Source organism: Lepidothrix coronata, unplaced genomic scaffold (genome assembly GCF_001604755.1).
Source record: "Lepidothrix coronata isolate B3197 unplaced genomic scaffold, Lepidothrix_coronata-1.0 Scaffold99, whole genome shotgun sequence".
In the NCBI taxonomy this organism is placed as follows: Eukaryota; Metazoa; Chordata; class Aves; order Passeriformes; family Pipridae; genus Lepidothrix; species Lepidothrix coronata.
The window spans coordinates 2,594,646-2,612,376 of NW_016690279.1; the positions used below are offsets into that span (position 1 = coordinate 2,594,646).

The window sequence follows — 17,731 nt, forward strand, 5'->3', positions numbered from 1 at the left end:
AATAGTTTTGCATTTTGGAGGAAAAAGGTAGTTGTACATCTGTGCATCTGTACGTGTGCCTGTTATTTCTGCCTGACTGGCTTCCCTGGGTTGTCAGCTCAAAAGTTCTCTGTAATATAACAAATCTTGACTGTGTTTGCAATAAATCCTCAACCAAGAGGGGTTTATTTAATGAAGCAAGAAATGCTGCCAAATTTCCATGCTTGATCCTGATCCCATTAATGTCAGCAGGAGAATTCCCACCATATTTGATTTATTGGTTGGGTCTAATCTGCGTAAAGGAGTTAAAAGTCTGCTTTCAGTTTCCTGTTGCAGATAAGATCATTGCAGATAAGATCATTGCTCCACAGTGCTATGACAGAGAGGCTGTGGGAAAAGCAGACAGCAAAACAATCCTCTCATCTGATTTGAGGCACCTTCAAACCTGACAACACATAGCCAAGGGAGGGGAAGAAGGACGTTCAGCTCATCACAAGCCAGGAGCCCAAAAGAGGTGATGGTTCAGGATGTAACCATGGCACAGCAGCTCCAGTGGCACCGGCCCCCTCCTGCCAGCAGCAAATGCTTGTGTGTGGCCCTTCCAATGGCTGGCAGAGCTGCTGGGAGAAGGGGAAGGGGGATTAAGACAGCTCCCCACCTTCCCTGCCCCTTTACCCACTCCCTAAAATGTGCTGTGTCCTCCCCTTCCCATGCCACAAGTGGGGACCGGGACAGACCAGGAGCTGCCCGTGCTGGTTGCTCCAGGAACAATTCCACCCCTCTGGTCCGAGGGGATAAAGAGCCCTGGGGAGGTTTTGAGCAGTCAGCAGTGCCCACACATTTTGAGCAGGTCCCCTGAATGTCCCACAGAGAGCAGTGGCTGCTCTTTGGGAGGGAAGGAGCCTCCCTGGCAGCGAGGGCAGGAAGGAGGACTGGAGGAAGAAAAACTGGAGGAAGGAGGGCTGAAGGACTGAGGGCTGCTTTGTTGTCCCATCACCAGCTGTGAAGAAGCTCATGTGCCAATGGTTGACCCTTAATTACACACACAGCCAATGAAGGGAAGGAGCTCATTATCCCCCCCACCCAGTTCACAGGGGGAAACAGCATTGTCTGAGAATAAAGAAGACTGCAAAGCAAGAGATTAAAAAGAAAACAATCCAACCTCAAATATCTGAGACATCAGCCCAACACACGGATCCTTACTGGCTTTTGCTGATTTGACAGATGCAAGATATAGAAAAATGAGGAGATTTCTGGCTGCAAATGTCCCTGGGACTCAGATGCTTCTCAGGATACAGGTCTTTAAATCATCATTAACTGTGATGTGAGGGGGCACTGGAGAAGGTGGATCTGGGCACAGAGATGCTGAGGGCAAGAGCAGAGTTTTCTGGCACTTCCTACACAGCCCTCCCTCCCCAGGGTGTGGTGATGCTTTTTTTCAATCATGCCAAAATCAAGCACTGACAGGGTGCTGCAGCTCCCATGGGCTGTGGGAGCCAAAGCTGGTTCTGTGGGGAGCTGTAGCACCTTGGATAGGATCCATGTGTGAGGATGGAAGAGGAACTGGACAGCTTTCAGAGGCATGGGTATTTTTTTCAGCAAAGAAGGAGAAGAGTTCAGAGCTCTGGAGAAGCCCAGATCTGGGGAGTGTGTGCAAGGAGCAGGGACCAGATCTGATCCTAACGTCCCAATCCTGCCTGGAGGATTGAGAAGAAGAGATTGGGAGAAGAAGATCTCATTTGCAAATTTAAGCTTTGTCTTTGGGTTTCCTCTGCATGAGGTGGGAGCTGGATGTTTCAGGACTCTGCTGGACTTCTGAGCGGTGCTGAGCAGACTCCGGGCACCGACCTCAGTGCATGCCTGTCCCAGATCACTCTGCTGGCTGCCTGCAGTCTCCCAGCAGCTCCCTGTCTGCAGAGAACTGGGAAGCTCATCATCATTCCCTGAACAGGCAGGTCCCTGCTCCAGCCCACCGGCCCCCTGGTTCCCTAATTCCCATAAAGCTTTAAAAGAAGCCAGACGACTCACAGCTGAAAGCAGGAGGTGTTTATTTGCACTTTAGACATATTAACTGGGCTGAAATCCAGCCGTGCTCCCCGCACGCCGCGGCGAAGGTGGGTCTGTGCGAGGCACCGACAGAGAGAAATGTCAGGCAAAGGGCAAATGGGGTGTCAGAGTGTGGGGTCTGCTGCCAGGAAGGGGCCACCGTCTGGGGGTCAGCACCTTCGCAGAATGAGCTGATTTAAACTCACAACCCACTTCCTTCAGCCGAGCTGCAGGAAGGGCTGTTGTTGCAAATCACTTTGTTTCTCTGAGGGAACCGAAACGTTCGAGTTTTTCGTGGTGGGTGAACGCCCGGAGTGAAAAACACTCCCCGCCCCGAGGCAGAGATCCCCCAGCCCCAGCTGATGACACCGATTCCTGCAGCGCTGCTTCTCTGTTTCTGCACGTCTCATTTTTTAGAGACACATCTCACCCCCTCGCAAGGCTGGGTGCAAGATGCAAGCACCCACCCGAAGGTTTGCAAACTCTCCCGGGATTTGCCTGCTGTAAGCAGCGGTTCAAGCTGTCGCAGTCATTTGCCTTCCAAAATAAAATCCCAACCAACAGCCTCCAAAAACTTTAAAATGCCCGTTTGTTGCTGTCTGCTATATGCTCTTCCAAAAGAAAGTGAGTAATGCTAAAAATCTTTTTACTTCTGCAAAGGAGGTGGGCAGTAGAGGATCCCACAGATCCTGAAACAGCTCAGTCATCCAGGAACAACTAGGCCAGGAACTGGCACAGCTTAGTCATGTATTTAAAACCTGACTTTTTTAATGGATATTTCCATTTCTAAAGCACCTCCCCCCTGCAAAAAACCACGCTCTCAGCTGTCCTGTGATGCAAGTGGTGTCCTCTCCTCAGATGAAAGAGGGAATCCTTTCTCAAACACGTCCAGTGGGGGAGAGGGGATGCAGCAGGGGGACAAGGCGTCATTTACCCCCCCATCCCTCATTCATCGAGGAGCTTGGTGAGTGTCCAGGAAGGAGGGGGATGTTAACCAGCTCAGATTGCTGCATTGGATGCTGGAGAGAAATATTTCCAGACTGGAGCAAACATGATGTTCATCTCTCTCCATCTCCGGGTGTACTGTAGGCAAAATGGTCGGGTTGAGTAGCTTTGCTCTTAAAACCTGGTCCCAGTTTGCTCTCCAATGCTGACAGTCCTGTCTATCCCTTGTGCCAGATGGGAGCCCATGATACTGCAGTCACTGTCTCCGCAGAAGAGGTGTCAGCGTGGGGGCTGCTCCCAGGAAGGGGCCAAGCACAAGCTGAAGTGGTGCATCCTTTGTGTAGGGGGGTGGCATTGGGTACCTCAGAGCACGTTAGAAGCCTCCTCCTTAGAAAGGATTGTTCCCCCCTTCCTCTGATCTGCCTGGCAAGAGGGGTTCCTGCTGAAGGTGGTCCCCAGCTGCTGTCTGGCTCTTTGTCGGATGCTCCTTATCCGTGACATGCAGTCTTTGCCCGTGATCACATAGAGCAGGGGGTTGAGGGCACTGTTGAGGCTGGCCAGGCCCCGGGTTACCTGGTAGGAAACATAGATGTTCTTTGAAGCCTGTGTGCAGAACCCTTGCAGCTGCCAGACACGGGACAACAGATTGAGGTTCCTGAAGATGTGGTAGGGGAGGAAGCAGATGGAGAAGAGAACCATCACGAGAACCACCAGTCTGATGCTTCTTCTCCTGAGCTCGAGGTCCATGGTGTCGTTCCTGCAGAGCACAAACACCACATGGCAGTAGCACCCGAGGATGATGAGGAAGGGGATGATGAACCCGGTCACGGTGACAGCCAGGGTGTAGGGCAAGTAAACGTCCAGCTTGTTGTGCCCCGTCGTGTCGTGGCACCGCGTCCCCGTGTCGTCCGTCTTGCTGAAGGCAAGATCAGGAGCCACTTGGGCAATGACCCACGCCCAGACTGCCACGCTGAGCCACAGAGAAGAGGCAGCCCCCTGGCACCGGCCCCGTGCCTTCAGCGGGTGCACGATGCCCAGGTAGCGGTGGATGCTGATGCAGGTGAGGAAGCCGATGCTGGCGTAGAGGTTGAGGTGGAAGAGGCTGCGGGTGGTCTGGCACCAGCCCTGCCCGAAGAGCCACACTCTGCCTCGCAGGTAGTAGCTGACGAGGAAGGGCAGGGTGCTGACGTACAGCAGGTCTGCCAGCCCCAGGTTGCCCACCAGCAGGCTGAGGGGCTGGCGGGCGCCCTGCCGGTGCCCCGTGCAGAAGTGCCACAGCCCCAACCCGTTCCCCACCAGCCCCAGAGGGATCACTGTCAGGTACACGGCGGGCAGGAAGCGCTGGGCGAAGGCGGCATCCACAGGGCACAGAGCCCCGCTGCCATTGCCGGGCCACGTGGCAGCAGCCATGGGGAGCTGTGGCAGCCCTGCCCAGCGGGGCAGGCGGTGGCAGGGCTCGGAGGAGCCGGTGCCCACAGCAGGGTTGGCTCCAGCAGCGCCGTGCCCAGAGCCAGCCCTGGCAGCGCCGTGTCCTCTGGCACAGGCTGCGGCTGCCCTCACCTCCCCGCTCCTGCTGAACCCGGACTGGCCTTTGGGGTGCTGGGCTTTTCCCCAGAGCATGGGGAGGATGTGCTGAGGGCGGCCCCAGCACAGAGCCGGGGTGACTGGTGGCTTCCGCCACTCCTTCGGCGCCTCCCACCAGCCCACTTCAGATATTTTGAGCCGGGCGCCAGGGACATCACAGCCCCTTGGCTATTTTGGGTGCTGTGTGTGCCTGAAGGGAGTGGGAAACAGGGAGCAGAGAGGAGGGAGAGGGGCTCTGCTGCGGAGATGTCTGATGAGGGGGGACAAGGCTTTCAGCCTGTTCCTGTTCTGTCCCACTTGGGGTGAAATGTCCCAGTTTTGCAGACCGGGGGGCTGGAAGCCTGCCCCCCATGAGCTGCCCTCAGTTCCATTCCTGACAGCCTTTCTCCTGGCCCCAACGCTCAGAAATACCAGCAGCAGAGTTAAGGCAGAGACTGGCAGCATTCCACGGGGCTCATGCTGCCAGTCCCGCTCGGGCAGAGCCGGTGGCACCGGCAGTGCCAGCAGGCAGAGGTGTGGCAGGCTGCCTGCCCCCAGCATAGGCAGCAGTGAGCCCATCCCTGCTGAAGAGCTGTCTCTGCACTACAACTCGTCCTGCTGCCTATTTCTATATCCCTCCCCAAATACAAACCCCCTTTTCCCCCTCCTCCTTTCAGTGGTTTAGACCCATGCAGGGAGGACATGCAAGATGGGCTGTGACCTTCCTCTCCTGCTTTCCCTGTTACAGGGGATGTCACACAGAAGACACCCAGATACTGTGAAATTGGGGTAAGAGCTAAAACCAGCGACCCCAAAGCAGACCCCAAGGAAAGGCAGCCTCAACTGCACTGCTGAGCAGCTGCTGCATAAACGGGGCCAGAAATAACTTTTATCTCCAAGCATAGGAATCGACAGGGCAGTAACCAGCCGGGTTTACCCTGGCAAGCCATGCAAAAACAACCTTGAGAAAACAACTTCAGGTGAAAAGGGCTGGGCCCAGGAAGGGCGACGTCCACCTGCTTTCCGGGAGCTGCATCAAAGCAGGGGGTGGGAGGAGGCTGAGAGCTCAACTGCCAGTGGGGAGGAGGAGGGTGGGTCCTGCCGAGCCATCCTGGCTGCCTGTCCCTCCTTGGGAGCAGCTGAACATCTCCACTGGAACATCCTTGGGCACAGGAGTTCAGGAACAGGATGGGGAAGCCCAAGACACAGATGGGGGGTGGTAGCTACTCTTTGGGAGTATCAGTGTATTTGTCGACTTCAAAAAAGTGCTTGGTGGAGCAGATAAGTGATGGGAAATGGGGTGTGTTATTTCCTGCCTTTGTAAAAAAATCTCAGCACTACCGGCATGATGGAGTAGCAGATTGTAGAAGCTGTTTCCATGGGGTGAGGATACACCTTTTCTGAGGTTTGCAGAGCCTCTGGTGGGTCTGTGCTCCTGGAGTGGCAGCAGCACAGAAGAGGGTCCCTGGGGGTGCATCCCCAGGGAAGCAGTTCTCCATCTTGCCCAGCTCCCACCCCCTTCACCTCAGTGCACTTCAGCTGCTCCTGCAACCTGGGCTTGGGGTGGCACTTGTAGAGCAGCTTTATGGAAGTGTGGAAGGGCAGCACGAGGAGAGGAACAGACTGGGAGTGGTTCCCTTTGTCCCAGAGTATCAACCACTGGGGAAACTGAGGCAGAGACAGCAGCTGGCTGTGAGGACTGCTGAGATCATGGGAAGGGTGGTGAGCTGCTCTCAACAGTGAAGGCAAAACCTGCCCTGTCCCCACAATGAAGGCTTGGAGCTGGGTGCCTGTTCACTTGGCCCGTGGTTTCACTTGCGATGCAGGTGCTACTTCCAGCTCTGCCCAAGCATCCCACATCAGGATGCTCCCCTCCTGTGCCTGGCTCTGGCATGTGGCAGTGTTGCTGCTGGCAGGGTGAAAATTCAGGGCCCAGACAGCTCCTGCAAACAGATAACTTGAGTGATGGGCTCCCAGGAAAATTGAAAAAAGGCTCAATTTTTTTAATTGAGCACTGCACTCTTGTGCTCAGTTTCTGAAAATGTTTTGCTTTAATGAAGGGCTCATCCAGCCCTTTCTCAGCCTTCTCCATGCATTTAAAAATCATCAGTCATGAGAATGACTTGAAAAAGAAATTCTGATGCACGTTGTTTGCTCATGTGGTAGCACAGTTTCCCTTCAGCTGCTGCATGTGCTTGTGCCGAAATGAGCCGTGATCTGCTGCTCACCACTGGCTCGGGAGAGTGGTTGGCAAATCTGTGCTGTGTCTGTGTGCAGATGTGCCCTTAGGCCTTAAGGATAAGGGTGATTTTTTTCTTCTGATTTTGGGATTTTTATCTTTGCAGGTTACCAAAATCACCTGTGGATCCCCCACCCGAGCAGGCAACGCCAGGACCCTGCGTCAGAGACTGTCATAAACGTGAGCCTCAAATAGCTGTGTTTCCAGGGTAGCAGGGCTTTAGAGGGAATGGCAAATATTGTGAGACTGGCAATCAGATTGCAAGAGTTGCTTTCCCTGTGTTCTTAGGGAAAAATAACTCTGATTTATTTGGAATCATTAATTCATTATTTAGATGTTTTCTGCTTAGTGAATCGGGGAGAAGTGATATTCTGCAAGGGAAAAAAAAAGAGGAAATTATAGCAGAGATGCACTGAGTCATTTGTTTGAGATGACAATTACAGATTGCTTCTTAAAAAGTGACCTTTTGATTATGACCATCACCCAGAGGTGGCTGGGCAGGATCTGGGAGGGGGTTACAGCCTTGGCAGCCCTCCCTGCCAACAGCTCACCCAGCCTTGGTGGCCGAGTCCCAACAAGTTCAAACAAGAACTGGCTTAAAAACAGGATTTTCAGTACACACAACGTTTTATCCATGTCAGTCGAGGAACATGGTAGTTTTAAAGTCTACATGAGCCTTGTGTCATCACTTTTTTGGCAGAGCCGTCACAGAACTAAAAAAGCCACCCAAAGCTGTTTGCTCTGCGATTTGCTGCCTGATGGAGGTTCACCATATCCCCTGTATCAAACAGAATTAATGATTTGGATTCAGGCCGAGCACCAGATGATCACAGTAAATAATTCTCTTTGTAAGCAATGTTTTATTGCACAAGCAGTGAGGTTTCTTCCTCCCCCCTCACCTCCCAAAGTGACTGAAAGGCATTCTTGACTTCACTTTTATTTTCAGCCCTTGCAGAGCCCAGGGGAGTGAGTGAGCAGCTGCCTTGGCCCTGCTGCCTTTCCTGCTGCTGGTGAGGAAGCTTTTCCCTGGGCTGGAGAGGAGATCTCCCTCTGCCATTCAGCCTTTTGCCCCTGCACCTCCAAATCTGCCTCAGTACCAGTTGCCCTGGGTCGGGAGGATGGTCAGCTGGTGGCACTGGGGGAATCCCAGTCTGGGGGGAACAGAGGAGGGCCTGGCAGGAGGGGGGAATGAGTCACAGGGGGGTTTGGGCACTGATTTTTAGGAGGCTGAGGAGAGGCATGGCCTGGGCTGTGCCTGGGGCTGCAGACCCAGCAGCAGGGCAGCCAGTGCTGTCCTGCACATCCCGACACTGCCCGGAGACCTGGGCAGGGCTGCAGGCAGGGCTGCGGGCAGGGCTGCGGGCAGGGCTGCGGGCAGGGCTGCGGGCAGGGCTGTGGGCAGGGCTGCTCCTGTTGGCAGAGCTGGTGGAGCTGATGGCTGGGTAAAAGCAAAGGGTCATGACTGAATCCAGGATATGATATACTCTAATAATGTGTTCAGTGCTTTGATTCACAATGGTTTTTTTTTCCTTTTTCTTTTCTTTTCATACTCTAAGCAGCCTGAATTGAGGTGCTTCCAGGCTGCCCCATCCTGTGCCACTTTCCAGCTGGCCACGAGCAGCAGGGCTGGGCTCACCCTGCACCAGACAAGCTCCACACCTCGATCAGCACACCTTTATTTTTAGCTCCAGAAATACACATCTAAAAAGTCCGTATCTCACCTGGACATGTCACCTGCACCACTGCTCCTTGCAGCTGCCCCTCTCTCCCTGCGGTGGGACGTTCCCTCTGCACGCTGGTGCGAGGCCGTTAGAGGGCATTTGGGTTTCATTTTCCGTCGCCCACAAGGGTTACTGCCGAGGGAAAGCACAGCCAGAACCGCCCAGCAGCTCTCCTGCGCAGCTGGAGCGGCTCCAGCCCGTCGGGAGGCGGCTCCGACTCATCTTTGCGATTTTGTTTTCTCTTTCTCCTGCTTTTCCTTTGGCCCGGGCTCACAGGGAATGTGCTTGGATGGCAGGCGGTATGTCTGGTGCCGCGGGACGGTGTCTCCGTCTGAGCTCCTCGCTCGCCGCAGCTCTGCCAAACCGCCAGCGCCTGGGAGAGGAGGGGGCCAGGAGGAGCGGGAAGGCTCGTGTTTGTTCTGGAGGGATGCGGGGAAGGTGAATTAGAGCTGTCAGCAGGAGGACCCTGCCCATGCCCAGGGAGGAGCCGCTGTTTGCAGGGTGGGTATCGTGGGCTGGCCGAGCTCCCGCACGGTGGGGCAGCTCAGCCTGGCATGGCAGTGACTTGTGGGTGCAGCCTGATGTACCCGCTCCCTCCCTGGGGGGCCAGGGCATGAGGGTTCCCTCCAGGGATTTGGGCTTCCAGGTGCTGGAGATGGCCTCTATTGCAGTCCACACAGAGCAGAGCTGTGTGATGTGGTGGAGGAGCAGCATCACCTCTCCAGAAGCTCCACTGATCCAGGAGGACCGATTCCTGGCTTCTTGGGTGGGTTCATGCTTGGGGCAGGGTTTCCCCATTTCCCATTTCATTCAGCCTAAGAAACTCGGGAATGCTGCCCACTAATCCTGCCTGGGGCAGCAGGGTGCACAGAGGAGGCAGGTTCTAAGTGAGAGGGGGATCTTCTCTATTTCCAGCCTCCTTTGCAGCCAAAGTCCATCACTTCTTCTCTAGTTTCTCAATGGAAACTTCTCTAGTTTCTCCATCTTCACCAAAACCACAATGCCATAGGTTTGTGCCAGACTCTTTGCCGGGATGAGGCGTTGGCTCCGGGATGAAACCAGGGTGGGCACAGCTACAAATGACCTCCTCTTCCCCTCTGGAAAGGCACAGTGGAGAATGATGGGGAGATAGAGCAGGATGTGGCATGTTCTCTATGTCTGGGGACCAGGGGCATGTGGCAGCAAGGCTGTGTTACACCATGTTCACACTGGGGCTGTGCCAGGCTAATAAAGGGGTGGCAGAACCACCTCTTGGGTGTGCCCAGGGAGCCAGGCAGGAGCTGCAAACACATCTCTGGCCATAGGGGCAGCCCAGGCTCCCCTGTGTGGGTTCCAGAGTGCTCCTGGATTCAGATATCCAGAGATGCCAAAATTCAGGTCTGCACCTGCCCAGGTGTTTTCCAAGCTGAGTTTCAGGAGATGGTTGATCTGTCCCCAAGACACTCTCAGCTCAAGGCTGAGGAGGGGTGATGGGGTGCCCGCACTTAAGTGGGGGTCTCGTGTTTTCGTGTTTGGCTGGCTCTGCTCTTCCCTTTGTCTGTCAAACCCGTTGCCCAGAGGCACCAGCTCCACCCTCACTTACCGCCGGGAATGCCGCGGGCAGGGCGGGGCAGGGTCTGACCACGCAGAGCCGCCTCTGGGTCTCCAGCCGGCAATAGCGGTTCTGGTTGGAGACGCGGGTGGCGAAGCCCACGCCACAGGTGGCCGAGCAGGCGCTCCACTCTGTGCCCCACTCCTGGCAGGGGTATGGCAGCACTGGAGGCACTGCCCCGGGGGCTGAAAGAAAAGAGAGGAGGGGATAAAGGGTGGTTGGAGCCAGGCTCTGTGCAGATGCCCTGCGGTGCTGCGGGCAGAGCCCCGCGTGGCGGAGGAATGTGAGGTGATGTTTCAGAGCCTGGGGTGAAGGGGCCATCCCCAGAGACCTGGCCGGGCATCCCCTCCCTGGAGGTGCCCTGCATCTTACCTGCCCTGGCATCCCGGGGGAGGTGCTGGTCCTGGGCTCCACAGATCCACTCGGGGCAGCACTTCCCCGGGATCTCCACGCGCCGTGGGTAGGGGCAGTCCGGGGTGGGCAGCCTCACGTCCTCCTGGCACAGCGGGATGCAGGTGAAGCCCCCGTCCAGGCAGCGGCACTGGAGTTTGCAGCTGGGCTGGAAAACTTCTCCATCTCGATAGACCCGGCCGTTCACCTCACAGCCCTCCTCGTCATCCTCGACTGAAGTGACAGACGGGGAGCCCGTCAGGGACAGAGCGACAGAGATGTGAGTGGCAGAGGGACTGCTGGGGTAACTGTGGGGCTGGCACGGAGGGACTGATGGGGGGGGGGACACACAGAAGTGACTGAGAGGTATGTGGGGCAGACACGGGTGTGCAGCAGCATGTTCATCACCAAACCTCCTCCCCTTCCCCACCTTCCCTCCTCATCTCTCCGTGTTTTCAAAGGAACAGCTCACTAGCTGGTGGGAAACCCCCTGCCCTTTGGCTCTGACCCTGCCTTCAGGGTTTTCAGGCTAGACAAAGTTTCTCTGAGATTTCTCTGCAGGATGCCCAGGCTCCAACCCTGGCTGGGTGACTGCAGCATCCCTGGGACCCCCATGCCCATCCTCACTCAAACCACCCCGAATCCTCAGTCAGAAAACAGCACAAGAGCTGGCAACAGCTGCAGTACAGCCCCATGGCCAAGCTGCGTGTAAGTTCCTCAGAAAAGGCTGCTTTCCTAGTCTCAACCACTTCCCTGAAAGTGCTGTGGGATGCCTGCAGCCAGCTGAGGCCACGGGTGGAACTGGGGTGTGGGGGCATCCCCGGCGGGAAGGGGCTCCCCTGTGCTCACAGTTGCAGGTGCCTCCTGTCCCGGCCGGTGCTGTGCTGTAGTCACAGACGAGGCCCTGGCTCTGGTCGCAGACGTGGAGGAAGTCACAGGGCTCCCCCAGGCGCCGGGCACAGATCTTGCAGCAGCCACAGCCATCCAGAACCAGGGGGGACCCGCGGGGGCAGCGGGGTGGCACCCAGGGGCAGTAGCATGGTCTCCGGCACAGCTGGGCACACACCTGTGGGGCAAAGGCATTGCTGATTCCATAGGGGTTGGTTTTGACTGACAGGGAAATCACTGGGACAGACAGGTAACCTCTCAATCACGAGAGCAGATTTTCAGTGGAGGGAGGCTCTGCAAATCCATGGGAATATGGTGAAGCAGCCTGGAAAGCTACTGTCCCCTTTCTTAAGGGCACCTATGGAAAACCAAGGAGAATCAAGGATTCTCAGCACTCTGCAAGATTGGGTCTTAAAAGTACCACTGCTCTGAATACACAGGAGGAGGATGGAGCTAAAAGGTGAAGATCCCGTGCAGTGGTGGTTATTTAATGAGCTCAGCAGCCACAAGCAGCCCAATGTGAGGGAGGGAAAGCAGCTTACCCCATGGCTGCCCCTAAGGCAGTGGGTGTGCCCAGCTGGAGACGGGGCTTTGCAGGGATTGGATGCACGTGAGGAGGGCTCAGCACCTCTCTCCAAACAGTCTAAACAGTTCTCATTCATGGTGAGAAACAGGATGTCACATTGGCAGCAGGGATCTGATGCCAGGCAGACATCACTGTGTTCCTCCCTGATCCAGCTGCAGCTTCTGCCTGTCCCTGGCTGCAGGATCCTCACCCAGCCTGGCCCACTGGGCGAGGAGCCCAGAGATAGGCACGTTTCTGTGGACTGGGAGCTATGTTTTCCCTCCTGGCTAGACTGAGTAATCACTTTGGCAGGACTGTGCACTGCAGTCCTTTGCCTGCTCAGCCAGTTGTCTGCCAGGGATGTGCCCACAGGAGTTCACCTGGGCAGGGGGGTGTTTATCCCATTGGCTCATCCTGCTTGCACAACCACCCTGGCACACCTTGCTTTTGCAGGCAGTGCTTGTGCTCCCGACGTGTCATATCCAACAGGGCTGTTGCATACTGAGCCTGAAGCCAGGAGAGCTGGCTCTGCAGTTTGGAAGTGAATTCCTTGCCAGTCCTGACCTGGCAGCGTGTGTGAGCCCCCTGGCAGCTCCAAGCCCCCCAGCAGCCCTGCTGCTCAGCACCATGCACGTGCTGCTGGATGCAGGGCCAGCACATGCAGTGCAGCAAACATGCAACCAAACCATTCACCCCTGCCCTGGTCTGGGTGTGTGTGCTGAGCCTGCCGAGAGAGCGATGGGTTCAGCCACACCCTGTGGGTTTTAGATACCATTTTCCTTTCTTTTTCAGTTTCTCCCAGTGACATCAGGTCTGACATGACCAGTCAGAAGAGGAGGTAGGTACTGGTGTGCTGTTTCACATTTGCAGCCGTTCAGATGTTTTTTATGGGGCTGTAGAAGTGTCAGTGCCAGCAAGTAGAGATTAAATATATCCAAAATGGGCTGGGTCTTGTTCTAGTTCTGTCAATGAGCAGCATTATTAATGTGGCAGAAACCAGAGAGAGACTTGTGGCAGGGACCAAGGGACTGTCTGTGGTGGCCAGGTTTGGGCTGGCAGCACAAGGGCCTTTGGTGATTCTCACAAGCACCCGGGGCCAGAATAATTTCTGTCACAGCTTACCCAGGCAGCCAAAGGCATTTTTCATCTTTCAGGAGGTTGCTATTACAAATCGATGTTTTAGAAAGATTAGCCAAGCCATTAATGCATTTCCCTCTGCTCCTTGTAATTTACTTGTCTTTAGATGACAATGTGGCTCCTATCAGAGATCTGAACTTTCTGGGAAAGGAGTCAAATAGGCACACTGTTGCCACGACATCCCTGCTCGCAGAAGGTCTGCCTGGGGATTCAAGCAGCAGCTCTGATTAACTTGGAGCTGAGATGCCCTGAACTTTTCAACATTCCTGTTCTCTGCACAGGCAAATATTTTCACACAGAGTCCAAGAGAAAGAAAAAAATAATAAACCCACTACGACAACCCAAATCCTGTCAGAGGCATTGGCTTGGCATGAGCGTCCTGAGAAGCAGGGAAAGCTGAGTAATGCCAGGGCTGCTTGGCCCCTGCCTCGGGAGCCTGGGCGGGGATGGAGGAGCCTGCAGGAGCCACTACTGCCGAGCTGCTGCTCGCTGACTGAACGTAGCACAGCCCAGAGAGCGGCAGGGACAGCGAGCAAACAGCACATTGCTGTCATTCCTGTGTGCTCCAGGGACTCACACAGCAGAGCCTTTGGCCCATGAACGTTCACACCCTGCTGCTGAATCTCAAATATCTCTCCCAAGCAGAGCTGTGCCCCCGTGGGACTGCATCCACACAGCCTGGCCGGCGTTAGCCAGCGGGCTCGTGGTGACACCCCAGTCCTCCCTGCAAGACCCAGGTGCTCCACGGGTAAGGCTAAAGCTGCCCCAGTGCCCCATCTCCCTTACCTTGGAGAGGATGCAGAGGAGGGAGAGGAAGAGGAGCTGCTTCTCCAGCTGGAGCCTCATGCTGCTCTCCCCTCTGCCACTTCAGCACATCACCCCCCAGGCAGTTTGGAGGCAGCGGCGTGTTCGCAGGTTTTAAAGCCCGGAGTAGGTCCTGCTGGTGTTTATACTCTCCCTGCTCTGATGTCACTCACAGGCTCCAATATAAACATGAATAGGTTTGGACAAGCCTCAAGATTTCCTTTTTTTTTTTTCCCCTTTCTTTTTCTTTCCAGCCCACATTCCAGCTGCCATTTCCACTCTCCTCAAGGTGAGAATGTGCTTCCACTGAGACAGTGAGCGAAGGGAAGGGACACTGTGCTGTCCCTGGGGAGCAGGGCAGAGGGGCTGGGGAACCAGGCTGGTGGGGTGATCCAGCTCCTTGCTGCTAGCCATGACTGGGAGGGGAGGGAAGATTCATGCCTCGTCCTAATACTGATCAAGGTCTGCCCAAGCAGAGCCAGAATCTTCCTCCTGGGATTTGGAGGGATTGACAGGGCTGTCCCTGCTGCCACCCTCAGACAATGCCATGGCCATGCAGGAGCAGGGCACCCACCCCTATGTTTTGTGCTGAACTCTGTGCATGGCAGGCTGTGGGAGAGGGGTGAGATGACCAAAAGAGCTGGAAAGGGATTTGCTGTGGTGGTTGTGATGTGCTGCCACATCATCCCTGTCCTCAGTGGGGCTGCAGCCACCTAGGAAGGCTGCTGGGTGGGAGGGTTGGATGTACATTGTGTTGCGTTGTCCTGGGTATGTGATGCAGGGAAAGCTTCAGTCTGGCTCTGCTGATTTCAAGCCTTGTAAATCCAAATTCAGCCCCTGAGGTATTATGATCATCTTAAGCAGTTGTGAGAATTAAAAATCCAAGTTTGGGGAAAAGAAGCAGGTGCTCAGTTGTTGTCTTTCTCAGTCTGCCCTGTGCAAGTTTTTCTCTTGGCTGCTGTGTCTGGGGACACAAGGCTGGCTCTTAGGAAAGAAAAACCTAAGCATTTCAAGACCTCCAGGAAACAGAGCCCCTTCTCCATGTTTCCATTCCTCAGATCTTATCATGAGATATAAGTGGGGACTTTGTGAGCTCAAAGCTCAGAGGAAAGGCCTGAGTGTAAGGATGCAGGATGCCCTGCAGCTCTCCCCGGCTCCTCTCCTGCACCCCTGCCCCTTTCCTGCAGGATGTGTTCTGGGGCTGGGAATGCTGCTTCTGCCCTGGCCCAGGGATGGATCCTGGTGGCTGTGTACAGACTTTCCATGTCATTCAGGCATTATGAGCTCTGCTGCTAAATACCAGATACTACATGTTGGCAAACACACAGGAGGGGCTGGGGCCAAACCCACCATCCTGTGCCTGGCCAGCTGCCCACACTTCCAATCCTTGGTGGTACCTTGCTGGGTTTTGGAGGTGCCCAGTGGAGCCAGCTGGAGGGGTATCCACAAAGTCTACCATGATCTGCCTTCCCAAAGAAGCTTTTCCATGGGTGACATGGGCTTGAGCGTCCCTGCTCCGGTCTCTCTGTGTCCCACGTGCCCGCCCAGGTTGGTGCTGGTGCTGCAGGCAGAGCCTGGCACAGCAATGCAGCCCCTGCTCAGGTTTTGATTTGCAAAGCTGCACCAGAACAGCACATTAGCAGTCCATGTTATAAATACCCTCTGGAGCACATACTCCATATGTGTTCTGTACCATACGTGTGATTTCAGAGCTGGTAATTAAGTCCATATGTTTTGCTCCACAGTTTCCATGGTATTATTGTCAGGTTTTTTGGGGGATTGTAATTTTATTTTTTTTTTTTTTGTGGTCAGTTGTGCAAGAAAATAATTGATACAGGGATCTAAATACATCTCCTTTGAGTTAGCCACTGACAAGCTCTGCTGTTTCTATAGAAATGAAGGAACTGCCCCAGTGAATTTACATTTTAGAGAGCTGAGTTTTTTCATGTGTTTGCCATTTAACATGCCATCATGAATAACATGGCAAAGCTCTCATTTTGTACACCTTGCTCAGCTGAAACTGCATCCATCTGGGATGGGTATCCCAGACCATATTCTTGTTCCACCCCTTTCCTTTGCTCGAGGCTCCTCTTCTTTACTTTACTTTGTGTGTGGAACCCCCTCCCTAGAGCTGTCTGAACTCAGACTGCTGTCTGCATGTCCATCTCTGGCAGGGAGTATTGGGGCTGTCCTGGGGCCTGGCTGGGTCTGTTTGCCCTCACATCAACAGTGAAATCATGGGTCTGGGGTGAGCCCAGCTCCATACTTTGGTGGGGAGGACATTTCCTTTGCTTCTGGGCACTTCTGCCTCAACTCCCCGCTGCAGAGGAGCAGGGCTGTCCATGGAGCATGGACATCACCGGTGGCAAAGCTGGACAGACATCCAGCTTGGCAAAGCCAAGAGCCCTGAGCTGAAAAGGAGGTGCCTCAGGTCTCCCTCGGCTGTTGGACACTTTAGGGTGGCTGCTGGATGTTTTTCATGAGACTTCTGGAAACACTATGGCTTTGGGAAATTTTGAAATATCTCTGCTTTTGGCAGGATGGGAAGGTTGTTTCCTACCCAGAATGAATCTGGCTCCAGTTTCAAACGGCAAGAGCCGAGAGAGGTGGTGATGGCTATTTCCAGCTCTGTCTGGGCATTTTTATTCCCTCTGGTTCTCACACCTTAACTGGACAGCAGAGCCAGGCTGGAAGGACCAGCCACCCTGAGGGACAAGGGACAGGCCAGGCAGTCTTTTACCTTGAGGTCACTGCTCCCACCCCAGAGCAAGGATGGAGAGACTGAAAGTATTTACCATCTGGTGCCTGTCCAAGTGACTTGCAAGAAAAGAATTCAGGGCTGCTGTCCAGTTTCTGATGGCCAGGCAACTGCACCAGAAACCTCGGCTTCATCTGGGACCAGCTGACCCCTCCGAGCTCCCAGCCACGGTGGCCAGGCCAGCGAGGCAGGAGCTGGGCATTGCCCTGGCCAAAGGAGAAAGGGGAATGGTGCCTGGTGCTGGGAGCACTTAATTCTGCACCATCCCCCAGGCGTTTTTAAGTGGGTTTCATTAGAAAGAAACACTGACAAATGGGACTTGGGGCTGGTTCTGGTCTCGAAGTCTGACGTTGCCAAGAGGCAGGAGCTGAGCGATGACATGAGGAGCAAATGGAGCATCACAACAAAGGAAAGGCTCGACTTGGCCAAAACTACAGAGAGAGCTCATCCTTCAGACTGAGGGGCTTCTCATTAGCACAGCCCAGCCTCGCACCAGCTGTTGTGAAAGGACAACAGTTTTACTGAAGAGGCATATTAAACCCATCAAACCCTGGGCAGTACTTCTGTGGGATTTTTCTTTTCCCTGCAGTCCAGACAAGAGCAATTCATAACTGTCCCCCTAAGTTAAACATTCAGATAACTCAAAGAATAAGACTTTTGTAAAACAAAGCATGGAAACTTCAGCCAGATGAGGTTTTCCATTATTATTTGGAAAACAGTGTCAGAAATCATCATGTATCAAACATTAGGATCCTCTGGGAGTTTATTTTTGGTATCAAACATCATCAAACATAAACTCCTTTTAAAAAATCTCACTAGAAGTTTTATCTTTCAGACAAGATATAATCCCCACATCCTGACCTTGTGTGGTTAGTGACAGACCCTTGGTATTTTTCATGGACCTGCACAGCTAACTCATGTTTCCTGATCAAATGGCTCATTCTTTTTGACTATCTCTGTTTTTCTTGTGGTTTCAGGCTAAAACAGACAATGTTTTCCCTTCTTGTCTTGCTCAAGGGTGCTGTGTGTTCTCAAGAAGCTGCCATGTCCTTTGCAGCACCGAAGAAGCTGCAAATTGAGGCACACACTGAGGTACAGCCAGTGA

The 17,731-nt window shown here is 54.3% G+C and overlaps 2 protein-coding genes across 3 annotated transcripts; both read right to left on the minus strand.

The window, feature by feature from the left end:
- Positions 1-3,333: 3,333 nt before the first annotated feature.
- On the minus strand, positions 3,334-4,380 carry LOC108501042 (P2Y purinoceptor 1-like). Its single transcript, XM_017822564.1, has one exon. The coding sequence runs from the start codon at positions 4,378-4,380 to the stop codon at positions 3,334-3,336; it is 1,047 nt and encodes a 348-aa protein (XP_017678053.1).
- A 3,267-nt stretch (positions 4,381-7,647) lies between these two features.
- WISP2 (WNT1 inducible signaling pathway protein 2) lies at positions 7,648-13,982 on the minus strand. Of its 2 annotated transcripts, XR_001876122.1 has the most exons (6): positions 13,851-13,982; positions 11,324-11,540; positions 10,457-10,708; positions 10,076-10,269; positions 9,081-9,590; positions 7,648-8,912 (listed from the first exon to the last, which is right to left on the minus strand). XR_001876122.1 is itself a non-coding variant. In XM_017822608.1 (5 exons), exons 1-5 carry the CDS (start codon positions 13,908-13,910, stop codon positions 9,567-9,569), a joined length of 747 nt encoding a protein of 248 aa, XP_017678097.1. In that variant the 5' UTR covers positions 13,911-13,982; the 3' UTR covers positions 7,648-9,566. The 2 variants fall into 2 exon arrangements, 1 of the variants encoding a protein (XP_017678097.1); XM_017822608.1 differs by having other exon boundaries at positions 7,648-9,590.
- Positions 13,983-17,731: the final 3,749 nt, after the last annotated feature.